The sequence below is a fragment of the Halichoerus grypus genome, chromosome 9 (assembly GCF_964656455.1).
Source record: "Halichoerus grypus chromosome 9, mHalGry1.hap1.1, whole genome shotgun sequence".
Classification (NCBI taxonomy): Eukaryota; Metazoa; Chordata; class Mammalia; order Carnivora; family Phocidae; genus Halichoerus; species Halichoerus grypus.
In genome coordinates, this window is record NC_135720.1 from 70,995,219 (window position 1) to 71,019,215 (window position 23,997).

Genomic DNA, 23,997 nt, shown 5'->3' on the forward strand with positions numbered 1-23,997 from the left:
TTGAGTGGGACTGTTTTTCTTTTCTTTTTTTTTTTTTCAAATGCAGGATTTAGCCTCTGTGCCTCGTACTACAAAATACCATTAGTGTTCTCTATTGCAATAACTAGACATGCCCATACACACTCCCAAACACCTTTTAGAACTACTGTGTGGTGCTCAGACAGTTTCCCATCTCATTAATCACTTTTCCTTGTTTCCTGCTGATTATAGTCAATAATTTAGGCATGCTGCTTTTTCACGTGTTGCATATGGTTGTCCTTGAAAACCGAGCAAGATTTGATCCCATTCTTATATGCGATGCTTGTTTTCTCAGCACTTTTAATTTAAAAAATTGCCTTTGCTTGTTTTTCCTTTGTAGTCATATGCTCCTTTTCACTAATTTTTCTGATGCTCTTACAACATTTGCAAACATTGTACATATGGAGTTAGAAGTTGTTGTGTATAGAAGACCTTAAAAACCAAGCAAACACAGCAAACACACAGTAGACAGACCAGTATGATGCTGGATGTCTTGTGCTGGTAGCCAGAACAGTTGCTGAACCTCACTCTGGAACTTCCCTTATACATATCTATCAGAGTTTGCAAACTGGAATTCATATGTATAGGAAGCTATACAGTTATCCAAAGCAGATAGTGGTAGCAATGCTCATAGGGGTTCTTATTGCTACCAGTTATAACCAAACACCTACCGGTCTCCAAGGGAGTGACTTATATCCAAGAATTCTTTTACCAGGTACACAAATCAGGAAGTCCTAATTTATTAGTTAATGGGGGTGTTTGAAATGTCACCCCTGGGGTTTACTTTTAATCCTCTAATGTTTATACTAGAAAAACTAACCATATTGGAAGGAACCATTACTCAAGTTTTAATTGAAAGCAGCAATGGCGGTCAATACCAGCTAGCACTACTGGTTAAATGAGTAAACCAAACAACAGATTTTTTTTTTTCCCAATGGGTTTGATTTATATTAGGAAATAGATATAGATTCTTCTTTGCTAAGGGCAAAGATAGGTGTGAGAGAGTTGCATTTAATTAGGACTTATCTAGTAAATTGTAAATGCGTTAGTAAAAATGAGTAAGTGAAAATTACTTATGCATCTGTTTTTTGTTTTTTATTTAATTAGACTCTTAACATTTTAAAATGCTTAAAATTGCCAAGAATTTTCAATGATGACATGTGGAAGATGATGGGAAAGCAAGTGAGTTGCTCATATAATTTCTAGATATTAGAGATATAATCATGATAAATACTGGATTTTCAGCGTACGCACAATCTCAGTCTAGTCACGCATATTTTAAACCTCAACATCCTCATACATAGATCACCAGGAACTGGGTAGCAAATCGACTTGCCTGAGATATAGGAGCTGTGCATACAGAAACCAATATCCCTTTGAGGTGGACTGTTCCTTGTTCCCTTGTATTCATTCTCTCTTTCTTCCTTTTATTATAATGTCCTCAATTTTAGCAAGGCATGTGGCTGCCCAGCTAGAGATTTACTCTCTTACTCTCTTTTACAATTTGGTGTGGCCATGTGACCAATTATTGCCAATGGAGTATAAGCAGAAGTTATGTGACCCACATAACTTCCTTAAAAGGAAACCGCTCTCTACTTCTCTCTCTTACTTCCTATGGACCGGAATGTGGATGCAATGGTTAGTCAGCTTTGGCCATGCAGATGAGAACAAGCCCTGGGAGGAAGGAAGAACCACCTTGTCCTGGATAATGTTGTGGAGCAGAGTCTCCTACTCACTCTGGGCTGCCCTCCTACCTCTTTACTGTCATGTGAGGGAGAAAGAAACTATCTTGTTCGAACTACTATATTTGGAGGGCCCCTTCTTTGAGAGCAGCTTAGCCTGAATCCTACTGAATAAAGTATATTAATTTATATTCAGCAGGCAATCCTTTTTTTTTTTTTCCATGTGGAAGCTTTTTTTTTTACGCAGTTTTTGGAACAAGATTGGGAAGTAGTAATGTAAGTTTTGGGGAGAAAGAAAGTCAGTATTTCACCATGGTATTTTAGAAGTTTGGTTTTCTCACTGGGAGAAGATGGCACATTGACATTTTCTCTTCCAGGGACATAATTCCATTCACATTAACAGACATTTATTGAGTGCCTACTTTATGCAAAATACTGTAGGAGTCCCTAGGGATACAGAGATGAAACAGACATGGTTCCTGCCCTCAAGGAGCTCACAGTCTTTTAGGGCAGACAGCAGAAATACACAAACAGATGCATTATAAGATAGGGTGCATATAATAATAGTGATAGAAATGGGGTTCTATGGGAGCATAGAGCTGGGAGAGAGGACTTTCACAGTGATAGAGAAGGAAGAAGGATCTCGGAAGACTTTACAGAAGAGATTGCATTTGTGCTGCAAGATTGCATGAAGACTTGGTAGAAGAAGAATGGAAAGCCATGGAGCCAGTGGAATCTGAAGCAGTGGGATCAACTGTTAGGGGAGCCCAGAAAACCCAGAAAATATCCAGACTTTCTGGAGTATGAGGTGGGTGAGAAGAAGTGGTGAGACACAACTCTGGAAAGGTAGTTTAAAGTCACGTAGTGAAGGAGCCTTGAATATTATACTAAGGAATCTTAATTTATTTTAAACTGATGGGGAAATAGTAGAGGATTATGAGTATTATAATTAAAAACCAGTGGTATGCTTAAGGATAATGATTCTCAAACCAGAATCTCCTAGAGGGCTTATTAAAATAGAAGTTTTACTCTCTGAATTTGTGATTCAGTACATCTTCAGTGGGGCCCTAGACATTGCATTTTTCACAACTTCTCAGGTGATGCTATTGCTGCTGGTCCAGAGCTGCCACTCTGAAAACCACTGTTCTAGAAGATATATCTGATAGATGTGCAGTTATGTGGGGGCAGAGTTGCAGATGAAGGACTCCAGAGGTAAGTGGATCAGATGAGAAGATTTGGAATAAGTGAGGGGACCAGCTTATTGGAGAAGAAAGGGGCATATTCAAATATTTCTGTAGAGGTAAATGGATAAGACTTTAAGACTATCTGAATGTGAGAGATAAGCCATGAGAGGATCACATTTATCTAATAGGAATGATAAAAAGCATGGTAATCCTGTTATCTGAGACTGGGAAGGAGGAGAAGGTCTGAGTGTGGAAAAATGATCATGAGTTCAGTTTGGAAAAGCTGTGTTTGAGAACCAACAGGCTATTCATAGGGAGATGTTCACTGGATATAATTCATGGGTCTGGAGTTTGAGAAAGACAGAGATCAGAACTAAAGACACAAATTGAAAAACCACAGGCATGTGATGGGGTGGGATGGAGTATGGAGATACAGGAGGTAAGAGCCGAGGACAATGCCCCAGGAGGAAGAAAAGGAGACAAAGAATGAGGAGATGATTGGAGAACCAGGGGAGTAATGTATTTTGGAAGTCACAGCCTTAAACAAGAAAGGGACGCTTAGCTATTCTACCTGATGAGAGATTGGGAAGTAGATAAGGACAGAGGGAAGGCCATTAAATTTGCCTACTGGCAAGTCACCAAAGACTTTGGGAGATCTGTTTCAGGAGAGCTAGGAGGGGTACACTCAGATGGCACAGGATAAGAAAGTCAGTGGAAGGTGAGAGGTGAGCAGAATGAAGGATTGATGAGTGGAGAAACTCAGGTGGGAGAGCCAGGAGAGAGATGAAGCAGGCTCTTGAGTGGGAAGTAGGGCCAGAGGAAATGTACACCAGTGTCCGAGAGACTTGAGCAAACTCATAGGTGAGATTAAAGAAAAGTGGGGAGAGGAAGGGGGTGGGAGAAAGGGAGGGGAGAAGGGAGGAGGAGAGAGGGGGTGGAGACAGGAGGGGGGCAGCGGAGGAGAGGAGTCAGGGGTAAGGAGAAACGTGCAAGATTACAGAAAAGATTAGAGGGCGTAGATTTAAGGCTAAAACATGGAGGAGAGGGAGCAAATTCATGTCTTCTCAGTGAACAAAGAAGAGAAATGACCTGGGGAGAGTGGAGAGATGGGGAGAAGCTGTGGATGAGACGAGGAGAAGAGGTGTAAAATAGTCACTGACTCGAGAGCATACATGAATTTACAAACTTTCATTCCCTTCTGTCATCACTCTTTTTTTTTTTTTTTTTTTAAGATTTTATTTATTTATTTGTCAGAGAGAGAGAGCATGCACAAGCAGGGGGAGCGGCAGGCTGGGGGAGAAGCAGGCTCCCCACCAAGCAAGGAGACCGATGTGGGACTCGATCCCAGGACCCTGGGATCATGACCTGAGCTGAAGGCAGACGCTTAACCAACTGAGCCACCCAGGCGTCCCTGCCATCACTCTTGACTTAGTGGTAAGCTCCTCCATGTGACTAGAGCAGTCACCCCAGGTCAGGCGAGGTGCTGTCGCCTCAGGTCAGGTCCCATCTGCAGCCTCCTGGCCCCAAGATGCAGTCTGGCATGGAAGCCACTGAGATCCCAGGGGACACAATTTCATACTCATTTCCTCGATGGGTGACCTTTGCGGTAAACATAGATTTTCAACTTTTAATGGTTTTGCCAAGGGCACAACTGGTAACTTAATAAGTAACATTCTCCAACAAAGTTCTTCAGATAATATATTCCTTCATTTGATCACTCTACCCTGTTAAGCTGCTTGTACTCCCACCTGAATCCTTTTAAGTGAGGGAGTGTGTGCAAGGCTCAGTGGGACACTTCTCAGAATGGCAAGACGTCCAATGTGCCTGTCAGGTAATACAACACATGGACCAAAGGAGATTTAGATTATCTTGAATTTGTTTATGTTTCATATTCATAGTCAAAGACCTAGGAAAGTGCCGGAGTATTCATTCCAGGTTCTTTTTAGAGAATGAGGAAGCATATTTAATCATGACTATAATAGCTGTACTATTTGTGCCTAAAGGGAGTGGGCTATGTAGTCACAGTAAATGATTTTAGATCAGGTCTGCAAGCAGGTGACAGTGTAACACTTTTTTTTTTTTATTAATGCTTTATGTAGTCATGCAATTCCCACTAAAACTTGCACGCATATGGAGCCATGACCTCAGATTTAATGCCACACGAGGGCAAGTTATCAGGTATTTGATTTATAAGTAATAAGAACTTCTGCAAGTGAAGATTTATTTTGGCATTCTTTAATTGCAAGATTAACTGAATGGCTAAAAAAAAGTAGTTACTATTTCACCTTATTATTACGTCTATGAAATTTCTGTCTTTGTCGGATGTTTATTTGAAATCATGTACCACAAATAAAACCAGAGGTAGAAAACGGCACACCAGAAAACAAACCTCAAACAAAACGGAACAAATGAACAAACAAAAAGACCACACTACCTTACAAACTTTTCTGAACCAACTATGTTCAAGAATTAATAAGTTGAACCCCTTTCCTCTGTCCACTCACAAGGCTGGTAAAAACAATGCCTTTTGGCTTTTTGCAATCTAAGTATGTTCTCGGCACTTAATTAGCTTTTTAAAAGCCAGCTTAAAGTCTTCATTAAAACTTGTGTAGAGCAGAGGGTTGATCAGAGAATTAACATAACCAAGCCACGTCAAAAAATCAGCCACTTCAGAGGACACCGCATAGATGCTCAGACCAACAATCAACTCTTTGATGAAAAATGGCAGCCACGACAAAATGAATGCCCCCAAAATCAGTCCTAGGATGCGTGCTGCCTTACGTTCCCTGGTACTAGAGATTTGCTGACGTTCTCCTGGGTGATCTAGATCATTATAGAAGGAAGGGATCCTGATAGAGGAGTGGATCTTTTCAAACTCTGTGGTAGGGTCTGAGGTGGAGAAATCAGACACACAGAAAGTTTGTGTAAGTTTACAACTCGCAAAAGAATTTTGGCTATCCGTGCTTCTGTTGCTTAAGTGCCGGCTAGATCCTCTTTTCTGATAAAGGCTCTTCGCTGCATGGTAAATCCGGTAATACAGAATAAGTATCAAAGTCAAGGGGATATAAAATGCCCCAAGTGTGGAGTAAATGGTGTAGATGACATGGTCGTGCTGGATGGTGCACTGACTAGGAGGTGGGCTGAGTTGGCGGTGGCTCCTCCAGAACAGAGGGGGCATGGAGATGAAGATGGAGATGGTCCAGACGGTGAGGATCATCAGCCCAGCCCTCTTGGCGGTCCTCTTCCTGGCATATTCAATAGCGTTGGTGATGGCCCAGTACCTGTCTAGGGCAATCACACAGAGATGGAGGATGGAGCAGGTGCAGCAGGTCATGTCCACACTCAGCCACACCTCGCAGATAAAGTACCCTAGTTTCCAGCTGTCCATGACAATATACATGATGCTCAGTGGCATGACGAGCACTGCCACCAGGAGATCTGTCACAGCCAGGGAACAGATCAGGTAGTTGGCAGGCTGGTGGAGCTTCTTGGTGGTACAGATGGCCATGATCACGGCCAAGTTCAGCAACATGGTCAGGGTGGTGATGATCACCAGAGTCATGGAAATGAGCATCTTCTCAGTGATGGTCTTGGGTCTTGCAGCCACACTGGCTTCTGTGGTACAGTTAGTGATATTCATGTTTTCCCTGTTTCAATCTACACTGTGGAAAAGCTGCTGGTTATTTTCCCTCAGCAGGAAATTACTTAGACTTCAATGCCTCTCATTTATAAGAAGACTGTAGTTTCTTCAGCTATGTAGTTTCTTATGTTCCATTTGTATGGGTAAAAGGAAGCACCACAGCGTTTCTTCTGAGGGTTCCTGGAAGATAGTATGCTACTGGTTAATGAATGAAAAGTCATATTTTTCCCCCTAGAAAATGTTACCATATTTCAGCACTCAGAAATTCTTTACACATTTTCGATATAATTTTCTTTTTTATCTCTGGGTACAAAGTTCACTTTTACATGATTCTTCAAAAGATACTTTTTAAAAATTGATGTATAGTTGACACACAATGTTACATTAATTTCAGGTATACAACATAGTGACTCACAAATCCTTATGCTGTGCTAACTACAAGTGTAGCTACCAAAAATTTTTTAAAAAGTTAAGCTCCCCAACTCTTTCTCATGAAAACATTACCGACTTTAAAGTCTATCTTGCCACCTGAATTACTTTCTTATTTATATTTATTAATATCTATACATTTATACATAAATTATTTTTTATTTTGAAACATATATTCACCTTGCATCATACTTTAGAAATTCTGGGACATTAAAGAAAAATATTATATTGTTTATAATAAGCAGACTTCAAAGCAGTTTTAAAGTTTCATAGCAAATGCTCAACTCCAAAGATATTTTAGTGTCACAATGAAATTGTGTGATTTTGTCTAATTATTTCTGACATTTTACATATCCCACTGTGCATTTCTTTGGAGAAAAGAGAGAAAAAAAAAGCATATAACATTACTTTGATGTTTATGGCAAATTGTTCTCAGAGTAATACAGTAAATTGACTGTGAAACAGCATCATCACCAAGCTCAAAGAACTCCACATTAAAAAAAAATGTGTTTAGTTTTTGTTAACATTTGTATTCTTTCAATTTCTATCTATCTTTATCATCTATCTATCTATCTATCTATCTATCATTTATCATCTATCTTTCTATCTACCTACCTACCTACCATCTATGATCTGTCTGTCTTCTGGATAGCTGTGATTAAACTGGGCAATCAGTGAGATAGTGACATTTATTGAATGCATAGTTGTAAGGAATTAAAAAAAAAAAAGATACGACAGTCCCCCTTATCTGTAGTTTCGTTTTCCGCACTTTCAGTTACCATGGTCTGCAAGCCGATGATCCTCTTTCTGACGAATCCGCAGAAGGTCAATAGTAGCCTAACACTAGTCACAAAACCTGCATCATTCACCTCACTTCATCTCATCACATAAACATTTTATCATCTCACATCATCACAAGAAAGGTGAGTACAGCACAATGAAATATTTTGAGACCCCATTCACCTAATGTTTATTATAGTATACTGTTTTTTTAAAAAGATATTTATTTATTTGGGAGAGAGAAAGCAAGAGACTGAGCATGAGTGGGGGGGAGGGGCAGTGGGAGAGGCAGAAGCAGACTCCCCTGCTGAGCAGGGAGCCTGACTCTGGGCTCGATCCCAGGACCCTGGGATCAAGACCTGAGCCCAAGGCAGACGCTTAACCGACTGAGCCACCCAGGCGCCCCTAAAGTATACTGTTATAATTGTTCTTTCTTTTAATTAGTTTTTTAAAATCTTTTATTGTACCTAACTGATAAACTTTATCATAGGTTTATAAGTATAGGAAAAAACAGTACATATAGGGTTCGGTACTATCTGTGGTTTCAGGTATTCAGTCTTGGAATGCATCTCCTGTGATTAAGTGGGGGGACTACTGTAAACTCAAATGTGAATATATATTCATGAAAACAAGACAATCAAAATCCACATACGAATATTCACAACCAATGGCTGCTGGTCAGAACATCGATCAAATCCTCTGATTTGTCTCTGTTGGATTAGGTCCAGGAAAACTTCAAAGACAACTGGCATTTTGGCAGTTATAAGAAGGGACAGAGATTGATGTGGATTAGGCTTAACAGACATTCTTTAATGAGGGCAGCAGCAAATGAGGCATGTATGAAATGGAGAATGGAGTGGGTGAGAGTCTTTGGGTGGACTGGGGACTGGAAGTTAGGGGGCAGGAATAAAAATCTCCAGCCAGGGTGAGATCTCTCTAGCTCTGGATTTAATTTCTTCTGCCCATTGGGCAAAAATCAAGAAGACTGGGAGATGGTTACCATTTATTCTTTAGATATAGAAAGTAAAAGAAAATTATTTCACTAAAGACCAAATGGGTTTATTAATTTTAAATTGTTTTTAAAACAGTCTTTATCTTTCTGCAGTGAAATGAGAATCATTTTGCCTCTCTGTTTTCATTGTGCTTTTATTGCATTTCTATAGACGTACCCTCTTGAAATTCCTGTTTCCCTACTTCTTCTAGGGGACTTACTCCACCAACAATACATTCTTTCTTGTAAATTAAATGTTTCTTCTCCCCTGGTTATTTTTGCTTCTTTTATAGTCAATTTAAACTTGCATTTATATCTGAGACAGGCTGTAACATTGAAAGTGTGTGGGCTTTGGAATTAGAGACCTAGGTTGCGCCTGAGCCATCTATCAGCTTGGGGCAACCTCTCTACATTTCTCCCTGTGGCCAACATGTTTATTTCTCTATTTTGACCCCTTTCTCCTTAATTACATGAAATAAAGTTCTTTTTTTTCCCTACAAACATTAATCCTAAGTTATGTTTTTCTTGGGTTCTTGAGGTTTGTTGGAAGAGTAGTTTTTTTTTTTTTTTAAAGTAGGCTCCATGCCCAGTGTGGAGTCCATTGTGGAGCCCAACGTGGGACTGGAACTCACAGATCAAGACCTGAGCTGAGATCAAGAGTCAGATGCTTAGCCAGCTGAGCTACCTAGGCACCCGAGAAGAGTAGTTCTAAATAAAAAAGCTTTTCCACTCTGATTGGAAGATTGAGAATATAGAGAGTAGCATGGATAAGAGACAGAAAACTTTAGAAGTTTTAGTTTGATAATAGGGGAAATTAGGAAATGTTATTTTAAAAACATGAAGTAAAAAAAATCAAATAATTCAGCTTCATCAAGCTTTTAAAAGCTGCTCTATTTCCGAGCTCCGATACATCCTAATTCTCATTTCTCTGGTGACACCATTTTCTTCCTTATTTTGTCCCTATTTATTTTTCACCCCCCTCCCCCCAGCTAACTATATATTTCTGGAGGATGGGATGCATGTCTGATTCATCTTTTTAACTGCCTCCAGTTAAATTAGCAAAAACATTACTGGTTGGGGCTACATTGTCAGCTCTTTAATGTGTCTTCCTGGTTTATTTTGTGCCCAAGCCTTTCAGAATAGGAGTTAAGTTTTGTATCCCTGTGTTGTCAGTCACTCCAAATTCCTGCACACATCCAGCTTGCCACCTCTGATCTTTTTTCACTTAAAAATATATCTTGAAGTGTGTTTCATAACACCATGTGGAACATAATCTTTTGAATAGCTGGGTGAGATGACCTGGGGAGCAATTATAGATTGAACAAGTCTGAGAACTGGGTCCTGGAGGTCTTCACTAATCAAAGATCAGGAAGAAAAGGAGGAACCAGCAAGGCAGAGAAAAGCAGCTATTCAGGTGGCGGAGAATGATGAGAGATAATTCCATCCCAAGACCAGGTGAAGAAGTGTATGAAGTAAGAGTGATCAGCTGTTTAAGTGCTGCTGACAGGCAGTGGGCTATGAGGACTTGACTGTTGGGCTGAGTAATGTGGATGACACCAATGACCTTCACAAGACCCGTTTGGTGCCATGGTGGAGAGCGAAGGCTGAATGTGGTGGTTTCAAGAAAGAATGAGAAGAAAGGAAATAGAGGCACTGAATAAGAACAAGTATTTCAAGAGTTTTGGTGAAAAGGGGAGCAGAGAAATAAGGTAGCTGTGGAGGGAGATGTGGGATCAAGGTTGTTTTCTTTTTAGGATGAGAGATTGTCTTTTTAAACTGGACTATTTGCAGTTTTCTTCACTGCTACACTCTGTATCCTTTATATTGGCACCCCGAGCATTTCTGGAGTGAGTGAAATGTAAAAGAGGAAGCAGGAAAGCCATAATGGAAGAGGCTGGGAGTCTGTGGGGCCAGGGGGCACCAGGGAAGCAGAATTCTTTGAGCAATTTAAAGGATTACATTGGGGACTGTGAAGGGGACAAAGATGTAGCCATACTCAGGAAATGATCCTCCTCCAATTGTCTTGGGTTCCTTTATCTTCTTAAGAAAATAACGCATGGTTTTATAATCACTACCAACTCCTTAGGAGGTAGTATGATTTCTAATTAGAACAGTGCTGGTTAAGTAGCACCTGAAAATTTAAGTCTCTTTAGCCTTTTGCATAGTACGGGAGGAAGAACTACAATACTTAACTCAAAACACGCTTTGCAGAACCAGTCCAAACACCAATATCAATATACCAAATGTTCATTAGTCCATCGGAATGGAAAATTAACTGCAATAATCATAGCCTAAAAATGGACATATCCTATCAGGAATTAATGCAGGCACTTCTTCGGGGGTTTGTAACTTTTAGTTTCTGCTCTGATTATGACATGGAAAATACCAGTGCAGTCCAAAGCCATATTTAAATGATTTTTCATTGAAATCACAAATTGGAGAGAATCACTATAAACCAAATGGGTCAATGCATGCTGCTCTCATTTACTGAGATGCTTCAGAGCCTCTGATTTATACTAACCCAGTGACAGAACACCAGGGACAAGAGGTCATGAGCACACTCATTTTTAATTTCACCATCTTATCTAGTCTTTTATTGGTTTTCAGTAACTATTGATAATTTGTCATAAATAACCTTTCATCTCTTCTTTGATCATTTTCATTTTGCCCAAATTCCTTCAAATAATTTTAAAAATCTTTAATATAGGATCTAAGAAATAAAACAAAAACACAGTCATAAATCTCATAAATATAGAGAACTGGTGGTTGTCAGAGGGAAGAGTGGGAGGATGGATGAAATAGGTGAAGGGGATTAAGAGGTACAAACTTCTAGTAATAATATAAATAAGTCATGGGGATGTGAAGTGTAGCTGGGAAGATAGTCAATAATACTGTAATAACTATGTACGGTGATATATGGGAACTAGACCTACTGTGGTAATCACTTCTTAATGCATATAAATGTGGAATCACTATGTTGTATATCTGAAACCAATATAATACTGAATGTCAACTATACTTCAGTAAAAAAAGAAAGAGGGGGAGGAGCAAGATGGCGGAGGAGTAGGAGACCTAAATTTCGTCTGGTCCCAGGAATTCAGCTGGATAGGGATCAAACCATTCTGAACACCTATGAACTCAACAGGAGATCGAAGAAAAGAATAGCAACAACTCTCTGAACAGAAAAGCGACCACTTTCTGGAAGGTAGGATGTGCGGAGAAGTGAATCTGAGGCGATATTCGGGAGGATAGACAGTGGGGGAGGGGCCTCTGTCTGCCGCTTCTGGCAAGTGATAGAGCCGCGCGCGGAGCACGAAATCGGAACTTTTAGAAGTCTGTTCCACTGAGGGACGTCGCTCCGGTGGCTAAGCGGGGGGTGGAACCCTCGCGGGCCAGTGTGGTCCCAGGACCCTTGGGGTCACAGAAAGACCGGGGGTGCCTGAGTGCGGCAGAGCTCCCAGGTATCGGAGCAGGGAAGCCGGCTGCAGAGACAGAGCAGAGGTGTGGGCTCTCAGCTCGGGGTTGCCATAAACCGTGATCCGCGGCACAGTCGGGCCACTGCTCCTCCAGCAGGGACCCAACAAGTGGCAGATCCGGGGAGACTCCCTTTCCTCCCCTGGGAGGAGCGGCGCGGGAGCGCACTGCAGGGATCTGCTGGGTTTGGAGACTCCACACCGGGTCGTGTGCCAGAGATAGAAACGCGCGGTCACAGGCCGGGTGAGCACGGAGTGCGGCCGGAGACGGGGAGACGGGAGTGACTGACGGCTTTTCTCTGGGGACTCACTGAGGAGCGGGACCCCGAGTTCTCGGCTCCTCCGGGGCGGAGATTGGGAGGCCGCCATTTTCACTCTCAGCCTCCAAAGCTGTACGGAAAGCTTGCAGGGAACAAAAGCTCCCGAGAGCAAACCGGAGCAGATTACTTAGCCCCAACTGGGGAAGGGCGGGGCAATTCCACCTCCGGCAAAGACATTTGGAAACCACGGCAACAGGCCCCTCCCCCAGAAGATCAACGAGAACAGCCAGCCAAGACCAAGTTTACCGATCAATGAGAACAGCAGAACTCCAGCGCTAGGAGAATACTGCATACAGAATCCATGGCTTTTTTCCCATGATTCTTTAGTCTTTCAAAGTTAATTTTTTCTTTTATTTTTTTTAAAGATTTTATTTATTTATTTGACAGAGAGAGACAGCACGAGAGAGAACACAAGCAGGGGGAGCGGGAGGAGAAACAGGTTTCCTGCAGAGCAGGGAGCCCAACTCAGGGCTCGATCCCAGGACCCTAGGATCATGACCTGAGCCAAACACAGACACTTAATGACTGAGCCACCCAGGCACCCTCAAAGTTAATTTTTAAAATTTTCTTTATTTTTTAATTTTTCTACCTTTTTTAGTTGAATTTTTCTTCTTCCCTTTTTCAACCAACGTCTTATCAATTACTTTTTAAAAATATTTTTTAATTTTAATTTTTACAGTCATATTTTATCCCTTCATTGCATTTAACCTTATTTTTTGTATATATATGTTTTTCTTTCTTTAAAATTTTGGGATACAGTTTCTTCTAACAGACCAAAATATAACCTAAATCTAGTATATGACGTTGTCCTAGTCTCCTGCCTGATCACATTCTCTCTTTTTTAAAAATTTTTTTTCAGTCTTTTTCAACCAACTTCTTATCCTATTAATTCCTTTTTAAAAATCTTTTTTAATTTTCATCTTTACAGTCATATTCCATCCCTTCATTGTATTTACCGTTATTTTTGTGTGTATATATATATATATATATGTATATAAGTTTTTCATTCTTTAAAATTTTGAGAGGCAATTTCTTCTAACAAACCAAAATACACCCAAAATCTAGTGTGTGGCTCTGTTCTATTCACCAGCCTGATCATATTCTTTTTTTTTCCCTTTCTTTTCCCCCTGGTTTCAGGTCTCTTCTGATTTGTTTAGTGTATATTTTTCTGGGGTCGTTGTTAGCCTGTTAGCATTTTGTTCTCTCATTCATCTATTCTCCTCTGGACAAAATGACAAGATGGAAAAACTTAAAAAAAAAAAAAAAGAACAAGAGGCAGTACCGACTGCCAGGGACTTAATCAATACAGACATTAGTAAGATGTTGCCATCTTCAGAATGTTCAGAATGATGATTATAAAGATACTAGCTGGGCTTGAAAAAAGCATAGAAGATACTAGAGAATCCCTTTCTGGAGAAATAAAAGAACTAAAATCTAACCAAGTTGAAATCAAAAAGGCTATTAATGAGGTGCAATAAAAAATGGAGGCTCTAACTGCTAGGATAAATGAGACAGAAGAGAGAATTAGTAATATAGAGGACCAAATGATGGAGAATAAAGAAGCTGAAAAAAAGAGAGCTAAACAACTACTGGATCACGAGGGGAGAATTCGAGAGATAAATGATATCATAAAGTGAAACAACATTAGAATAATTGGGATCCCAGAAGAAGAAGAAAGAAAGAGAGGGGCAGAAGGTATATTGGAGCAAATTATAGCAGAGAACTTCCCTAATTTGGGGAAGGAAACAGGCATCAAAATCCAGGAGGCACAGAGAACCCCCCTCAAAATCAATAAAAATAGGTCAACAACCTGACATCTAATAGTAAAACTCACAAGTCTCAGAGACAAAGAGAAAATCCTGAAAGCAGCTCAGGACAAGAGGTGTAACCTACAATAGTAGAAACATTAGATTGGCAACAGACCTCTCCACAGAGACCTGGCAGGCCGGAAAGGACTGGCATGATATATTCAGAGCACAGAACGAGAAAAATATGCAGCCAAGAATACTATATCCAGCTAGGCTGTCATTGAAAATAGAAGGAGAGATAAAAATCTTCCAGGACAAATGAAAAGTAAAAGAATTTGCGAACACGAAACCAGCCCTACAAGAAATATTGAAAGGGGTCCTCTAAGCAAAGAAAGAGCCTAAAAGTAACATAGACCAGAAAGGAACAGAGACAATATACAGTAACAGTCACCTTACAGGCAATACAATGGCACTAAATTCATATCTTTCAATAGTTACCCGGAATGTAAATGGGCTCAGTGCCCCAATCAAAAGACACGGTATCAGATTGGATAAAAAAACAAGACCCATTGATATGCTATCTGCAAGACTCTCATTTTAGACACAAAGACACCTCCAGATTGAAAGTGAGGGGGTGGAAAACCATTTACCATGCTAATGGACATCAAAAGAAAGCTGGGGTGGCAATCCTTATATCAGAAAAATTAGATTTTAAAGCAAAGACTATAATAAGAGATGAGGAAGGACACTATATCCTACTTAAAGGGTCTATCCAACAAGAAGATCTAACAATTGTAAATATCTATGCCCCTAACATGGGAGCAGCCAATTATATAAGCCAACTAATAACAAAATCAAAGAAACACATTGACAATAATACAATAATAGTAGGGGACATTAACACCCCCCTTACTGAAATGGACAGATCATCTAAGCAAAAGATCAACAAGGAAATAAAGGCTTTGAATGACACACTGGACCAAATGGACTTCACAGATCTATTCAGAACATTCCATCCCAAAGCAACAGAATACACATTCTTCTCTAGTACCCATGGAACATTCTCCAGAATAGATCACATCCTGGGTCACAAATCAGTTCTCAACTGGTACCAAAGATTGGAATCATTCCTTGCATATTTTTGGACCACAGTGCTTTGAAACTAGAACTCAATCACAAGAGGAAAGTCAGAAAGAACTCAAATATGTGGAGGCTAAAGAGCATCTTACTAAAGAATGAATGGGTCAACCAGGAAATTAAAGAAGAATCTAAAAAATTCATGGAAAAAAATGAAAATGAAAACACAACTGTTCAAAATCTTTGGGATACAGCAAAGGCGGTCCCAAGAGGAAAGTATATAGCAATACAAGCCTTTCTCAAGAAACAAGAAAGGTCTCAAATACACAACCTAACCCCACACCTAAATGAGCTGGAGAAAGAACAGTAAATAAAGCCTAAACCCAGCAGGAGAAGAGAAATAATAAAGATCAGAGCAGAAATCAATGAAATAGAAACCAAAAGAACAGTAGAACAGTGAAATCAATGAAACTAGGAGCTTGTTCTTTGAAAGAATTAAAATTAAATTTTAATTTTAAATTTAAAATTAAATTTAAATTTTAAATTTTAAAATTAAAATCAATGAAACTAGGAGCTTGTTCTTTGAAAGAATTAATAAGATTGATAAACCCCTGGCCAGACTTGTCAAAAAGAAAAGAGAAAGGACCCAAATAAATAAAATCATGAATGAAAGAGGAGAGATCACAACCAACACCAAAGAAATACAAACAATTATAAGAACATATTATGAGCAACTCTATACCAGCAAATTAGACAATCTGGAGGAAATGGATGCATTCCTAGAGGTGTATAAACTACCAAAACTGAACCAAGAAGAAATAGAAAACCTGAACAGACCCATAACCAGTAAGGAAATTGAAACAATAATCAAAAATCTCCCAACAAACAAGAGCCCAGGGCCAGATGGCTTCCTAGGGGAATTCTACCAAACATTTAAAGAATTAATACCTATTCTTCTGAAACTGTTCCAAAAAATAGAAATGGAAGGAAAACTTCCAAACTCATTTTATGAGGCCAGCATTACCTTGATCCCAAAACCAGACAAAGACCCCATCAGAAAGGAGAATTACAGACCAATATCCCTGATGAACATGGATGCCAAAATTCTCACCAAAATACTAGCCAATAGGATAGAACAGTACATTAAAAGGATTATTCACTACGACCTGGTGGGGTTTATTCCTGAGATGCAAGGGTGGTTCAACATCCACAAATCAATCAACGTAATACACTATATTAATAAAAGAAAGGACAAGAACCATATAATCCTCTCAATAGATGCAGAAAAAGTATTTGACAAAGCACAGCATCCTTTCTTGATTAAAACTCTTCGCAGTGTAGTGATAGAGGGTACATACCTCAATATTATGAAAGCCATCTATGAAAAACCCACAGGGAATATCATACTCAATGGGGAAAAACTGAGAGCTTTTCCCCTAAGGTCAGGAACACGTCAGGGATGTCCACTATCACCACTGCTATTCAACATAGTACTAGAAGTCCTAGCTTCAGCAATCAGACAACAAAAAGAAATAAAAGGCATCCAAATCGGCAAAGAAGAAGTCAAATTCTCACTCTTTGCAGATGATATGATACTTTATGTGGAAAACCCAAAAGACTCCACCCCAAAACTGCTAGAACTCATACAGGAATTCAGTAAAGTGGCAGGATATAAAATCAATGCACAGAAATCAGTGGCATTTCTATACACCAACAACAAGACAGAAGAAAGAGAAATTAAGGAGTTGATCCCATTTAAAATTGCACCCAAAACCATAAGATACCTAGGAATAAATCTAACCAAAGAGGCAAAAGATCTGTACTCAGAAAACTATAGAATACTCATGAAAGAAATTGAGGAAGACACAGGAAATGGAAAAATGTTCCATGCTCATGGATTGGAAGAACAAATATTGTGAAAATGTCTATGCTACCTAGTGCAATCTACACATTTAAAGCAATCCCTATCAAAATACCATCCACTTTTTTCAAAGAAATGGAACAAATAATCCTAAAATTTGTATGGAACCAGAAAAGACCCCAGGTAGCCAGAGGAATGTTGAAAAAGAAAAGCAAAGCTGGTGGCATCACAATTCCGGACTTCAAGCTCTATTACAAAGCTGTCATCATCAAGACAGTATGGTACTGGCACAAAAACTGTCACATAGATCAATGGAACAGAATAGAGAGCCCAGAAATGGACCCTCAGCTCTATGGTCAACTAATCTTCAACAAAGCAGGAAAGAATGTCCAATGGAAAAAAGACAGTATCTTCAACAAATGGTGTTGGGAAAATTGGACAGTCACATACAGAAGAATGAAACTGGACCATTTCCTTACAACACACACACAAAATAGACTCAAAATGGATGAGAGACCTCAACTTGAGACAGGAATCTATCAAAATCCTTGAGGAGAACACAGGCAGCAACCTCTTCGACCTCAGCCACAGCAACTTCTTCCCAGAAACATCGCCAAAGCAAGGGCAAAAATGAACTATTGGGACTTCATCAAGATGAAAAGTTTTTGCACAGCAAAGGAAATAGTCAACAAAACCAAAAGGCAACCGACAGAATGGGAGAAGATATTTGCAAATGACATATCAGATAAAGGGTTAGTATCCAAAATCTCTAAAAACTTATCAAACTCAACACCCAAAGAACAAATAATCCAATCAAGAAATGGGCAGAAGACACAAACACACATTTCTGCAAAGAAGATATACAATGGCCAACAGATACATGAAAAAATGCTTGGTTTCAGGGAAATACAAATCAACACCTCAATGAAATACCACCTCACACCAGTCAGAATGGCTAAAATTAACAAGTCAGGAAATGACAGCTATTGGTGAGGATGCAGAGAAAGGGGAGCCCTCCTACACTGTTGGTGGGAATGCAAGCTGGTGCAGCCACTCTGGAAAACAGTATTGAGGTTCCTCAGAAAGTTGAAAATAGAGCTACCCTATGACCCAGCAATTGCACTACTGGGTATTTACCCCAAAGATACAAATGTAGTGATCTGAAGGGGCACCTACATCCCAATGTTTATAGAAGCAATGTCCACAATAGCCAAACTATGGAAAAAGCCTAGATGTCCATCAACAGATGAATGGATAAAGATGTGGTATATATATATATGATGGAATATTATGCAGCCATCAAAAAAAAACAACAACGAAATCTTGCCATTTGCAATGACATGGATGGAACTAGAGGGTATTATGCTAAGTGAAATAAGTCAATCAGAGAAAGATAAGTATCATGTGATCTCACTGATATGAGGATTTTGAGAAACAAGACAGAGGATCATAGGGGAAGGGAGGGAAAAATGAAACAAGATGAAACCAGAGAGGGAGACAAACCATAAGAGACTCTTAATCTCAGGAAACAAACTGAGGGTTGCTGGAGTGGAGGAGGGTGGGAGGGATGGGGTGCCTGGGTGATGGCCACTGGGGAGGGTATGTGCTATGGTGAGTGCTGTTAATTGTGTAAGACTAATGAATCACAGACCTGTACCCCTGAAACAAATAATACCTTATATGTTAATAAAAAAATTAAAAAAATTAAAAAAAGAAAAAAAGAAAGAAAAAAATCTTCAATATGTGTCTGTTTCCCTTTTTTTTTTAAATTTCAGGAGCAGTTGCTTGCCCTCATATTACTAATTTTATCTCTCCAATTGTTCATTAAATTCACTTTCTCAGCTTTCTTAAAGAATTTTCTTGGCCTGTCTACAGGAAAGAAAGGGTAGATAGTTTGTTTCTCATTTGGTCTTCACTGGGAGCAAAGGAGTAGAGGAGATACTGGAGTGTGGGGTTCTTTATTCTCTTCTTCTCGCTTATTTAATTTGTGCTTGGGACATGACATGTGGGTATTATGAGGTTATTATATTCATAATAACAGGAAAACATTATCATTGTAAAAATCAAAACAGAGTACATAGGGTTTTAGGAAATGTTTTTATATTCTGGATGCATGTCTTTTGTCAGAACAATGTTTTGTGAACATTTTCTTCTACTCTATACTTTGCCTTTGTATTTTTTTAATGATGTCTTTTTATAAGCAGAAGATTTTAATTTGATGAAGTCTAAGTTACCTATTTTTCTTTATGCTTAGAGCTTCCTGTGTCCCAGGAAATGACTTCAAGATCACAAAGATATTTTTCTATATTTTCTTCTAGAGGCTTAATACCTTTAGCTTTCATATTGGAAGAGGTCGTCAGGGGGACATGACCACTTGGTGACCTGTGAGCTGGACCCAGACAATCAGGGACATCTCACCACCTACAGTCCCCCATCCTTGGAATGTGTGCCTGGCCTGCCATTCCTACAGTGGGAGCCATTTTCAAGGATGCAGCCTTGAGAGAGCAATGTGTTGGTTAGACTATCTGGATGGTATACATTACTGAACGCAGGTAAGTCTTCTATATAAACTTTAAAGATTCTGGAGGGTGGGTGTGGAGATCTACTCATCTCACGGCCGCCCAAGACAAGCCTCCTGTGTAATTTCCCTTGGTTATTAAACCTGCCACTCACCAATCTGGAGCAGTCTGTCTCTTAGACTCTCCTTGCCCTCCATGTTCAGGGGCCAATTTCAGATTTTACCTGAGAAGTTCCCAAATTAGGAAACCAACAGTTAATGATCCATCCTGAATAAATATTTGCATTTGGATATGAGGTAGGTGTTGAGGTTTATCTTTTCCGCCCATGTGGATGTCTAGTTATTTCAGCAAATTTTGTAGGAAAGACTTTATTTCCCCATTGAAATGCTTTGGTGTCTTTGTCAAAAATCAATCAATTGTATATGTCAGTTGATTTCTATGCCCTCTCTTCTGTTCCTTGATCTACCTTTGTGTCAATATAACGTTGTCTTGATTGCTGTAGCTTTTAAGGTAAGTCTTGAGATCAGGTGGTGTGAGGCCAACCTTGTTCTGTTTTTTCAACCTTGTTTTGGTTATTCCAGGTTCTGCGAATTTCCAAATAAATTTTGGAATCAAATTGTCAATTTCTACAAAAACCTGCTGGAATTTTAGTTGGCATTGTGTAAAAACTATAGACTAAGGAGAATTAAAATTTATCAATATTCTGTGTTCTCCAATTCAAGAAAAAAGAAGCATTCTCCACTTATTTTGTTATTTCTTAGTTTCTCTCAGTAATATTTATAATTTTCAGTGTAGAGGTTTTGCACATATTTCTTTAAATTTATCCCCATGTATCTTTTAATTTAAGTTTTAAATTTGAATAGAGTTGACATGCAATGTTACATTAGTTTCAGGTATACAGTGTAGTGATTTGACAAGCTTATATATTATGCTATGCTCACCACAAGTGTAGCTACCATCTGTCACCATAAAATGCTATTACAATACCATTGACTGTATTCCTTATACTGTCCCTTTCATTCCCATGACTTATTCATTTCATAACTGGAAGCTTGTATCTCTCACTCATTCACCCATTTTGTCCATCCCATGTACCCACTTTCCCTCTGGAAACCATCAGTTTGTTATCTGTATTTATAGGTCTGATTCTGCTTTTTGTTTGTTCATTTGTTTTGTTTTTTAGATTCCACATATGAGTGAAATCATATGGTATTTGTCTTTCTCAGTCTGACTTATTTTACCTAGGTCCATCCATGTTGTCACAAATGGCAAAAATGGCAAAACAAGCCCTCAAACTTTTTTATGGCTGTGTAATATTCCATTGTGTGTGTGTATCTATATCTACATACCACATATTTTTTATCTATTCATGTGTCAGTGGACACTTGGGCTGCCTCTAGATCTTAGCTATTGTAAATAATGCTGCAATAAACATAGGGGTGCATAAATAGGTAGTGTTTCTATAAACTAATAATGCAGTACCAGAAAGAGGAATATCCCTATGTGTTTTAATATTTTTGATGTTTTTGTAAACGGTACTTGTATTTCAATTTCCATATTTACTGCTTGTATAGAGAAATACAATGTATTTCTGGATATTGATTTTGAATCTGTGATCTCTTATCTCTTATTGATCCTAGTAGATATTTTATAGATTCTTAAGATTTTTCTATAAAAACAATGATTTCATTTGCAAACAGAGACAGTTTTATATCTTTTACAATTTTATTGCTTTTATTTCTTTGTCTTGCCATGTCATACTGACTAGAACTATAGAAAAATGCTAAATAGAAGTGGTGAGGACACACATTCTTATCTTCTTCCCAATCAGATGGGGGAAATGTTCTTCATTCACCATTAATATATTAGCTATAAGTTTTTCTTGGATCCTGTTTATTAGTTTGAGGAAATTTTTTTCTATTCCTAAATCTGATAGTTTTTATAATAAGTAGGCATTTTATCAAATGTATCTTTTTCAACTACCGAGATGGTTTTATGATATCTTGTGGTGAATCATAGTAACTGATTTTTGGATGTTAAACCAGTCTTGCAGTCTTGGAAAAACTTCAGTTAGTTTTGATGTATTTTTAAAAAATATATATTGCTGAGTTTGATTTGCTAATATTTTGTTAAGGAGTTTTGCATTATGTCCAGGAGAGATATTGTATGAAAATTTCTTTTCTTGAACTGATTTGTGAGTTTTGGTGTCAAGGCTATGCTGGCTTTAAAAAATGAGTTTAAAAATTTTCTGAAGGAGGGGCGCCTGGGTGGCTCAGTTGGTTAAGCGACTGCCTTCGGCTCAGGTCATGATCCTGGAGTCCCTGGATCGAGTCCCGCATCGGGCTCCCTGCTCGGCAGGGAGTCTGCTTCTCCCTCTGACCCTCCCCCCTCTCATGCGCTCTCTCTCATTCTCTCTCTCTCTCAAATAAATAAATAAAATCTTTAAAAAAAAAAAATTTTCTGAAGGAGTTTGAGAAATATCAGTATTTTGTGAATACTTGATGGAATGTACCTGCGGATTCCTTTGGATTTTGAGTTTTCCTTGTGGGGAGGTTTTTTTCTTTTTAAAGATTTATTTATTGGAAAAGCAGGGGAGGCAGGGTGGGGGTGAGGCAGAGGGAGAGGGTGAGAGAGTCTTAAGCAGACTGTGCTGAGTGTAGAGCCCGATGTGGCTCGATCTCATGACCCTGAGATCACAACCTGAGTTGAAATCAAGAGTCAGACGCTTAACTAACTGTGCTATGCAGGCGCCCCTTGTGGGGGGATTTTTAACTGTAAATTCAGTTTCTTTACTATACTTAAAAAAACCCATCAACAACAACACCAACATCAAAATACCATATATTGGGCTTTTTAGAATTTCTCTTTTTTCTTATATCACTTTTGGTAATTTATGTCCTTTAAGGAATTTGTTCATTTAATCTAAGTTGTCAAATTCATAGTCATAAAGTTAGTCATAATATTCCTTTCATATCCTTTTAATGCCTGTAATATCTATGTGGTATTCTCTCTTTCATTCTTGATATTGGTAATTTTATTTTTTCCTCTTGATCAGTTTAGGTGAGGATTTTTCAATTTTATTAATCTTTACAAAGAATCAGCTTCTGAATGACTTGATTTCCTCTATTATCTATTCTTTATTTAATTACTTTCAGCTTTTATATTTATTATTTCCTTCCTTTATTTACTTTGGCTTAACTCACTCTTCTTTTTCTAGTCTCTTAATGTAGAAGCTAAGATAGTTTAAAACTTTTTTTTCATCAACAACATAAGCATTTAGAATTATAAATTTTGCTCTAAGCACTATTTTAGCTGCATCCTGCAAATTTTAGTATTTGTATTTTCATTATCATTCAGTCAGAAATATTTTCTAATTCCTTCATATTTGACTTATGTAACATTTAGGAGTCCATTTCTTAACTTCAAAAATATTTAAGGATTTCATGTATTCTTTTAAAACTGACTTTTAATGTCATATTACCCAGGCTCACAAAACATAGTCTGTATGACTTCAATCATTTGAAATTTTTTAGGACTTATTTTATGGCTCAGTTTGTAGTCTATCTTGGTGATGTTATATGTATGTTTAAAGTGAATGTGTTTTCTGTGATTGTTCCATGTAACTGGCTTGACAGTATTGTTCAAATTTTCTATACCTTTACCAGTGTTTTGTCAACTTGTTCTATCAATTGTTGAGAGAAGGGTGTTAAAATCTCTAACTATAACTTTAGATATGCCAATCTCCCCCCTTGATCAGGTCAATTTTTGAGTATTGTATTTTGAAACTCAGTTATTAGATGTATACTCATTTAGAATTGCTATGTCTCCTTGATGAATTGACTGTTATATCATTATGTAGTATCTCTGTGTCCCTGATGTTCTATGTTCTGATGTTTACTTTGTATGATATTAATATAGCCACTCCAGCTTTCTTTTAACTAATGTTTATGTGGTATATCTTTTTCTATCCTTTTACTTTTAACCTGTCTGTGTTTTTATATTAAATGGGTTTCTTATGGACAGCCTCTAGTTGGGTCTTGCACTTTTGTCCAGTCTGACTTTCTCTGCTTTTAATTAGAATGTTCAGATTATTTACACATAATGTAATTATTGATGTGCTTGCTTTTAATTCTACCATCTTTGTATTTACTTTGTATTTATTCAAGTCTCCTTTTGTTTATTTCTTTAGCATTTTGTGATTTTCAGCATACAAGTCCTGTGCCTGTGATAGTAGATTTATTCCTAAGCATCTTATTTGTTTGTTTGTTTTTGGGA

At 38.5% G+C, this 23,997-nt stretch overlaps 1 protein-coding gene across 2 annotated transcripts in view; it reads right to left on the reverse strand.

The window, feature by feature from the left end:
• Positions 1-1,100: 1,100 nt before the first annotated feature.
• HTR1E (5-hydroxytryptamine receptor 1E) overlaps positions 1,101-23,997 on the reverse strand; it is a 94,618-nt gene continuing 71,721 nt past the window's right edge. For both annotated transcript variants that reach the window (XM_036094784.2, XM_036094785.2), the window contains one exon: positions 1,101-6,704. In XM_036094784.2, the coding sequence (XP_035950677.1) occupies positions 5,427-6,524 (1,098 nt within the window). In that variant the 5' untranslated portion in view covers positions 6,525-6,704 and the 3' untranslated portion in view covers positions 1,101-5,426. The remainder of the gene's footprint in view (positions 6,705-23,997) is intronic.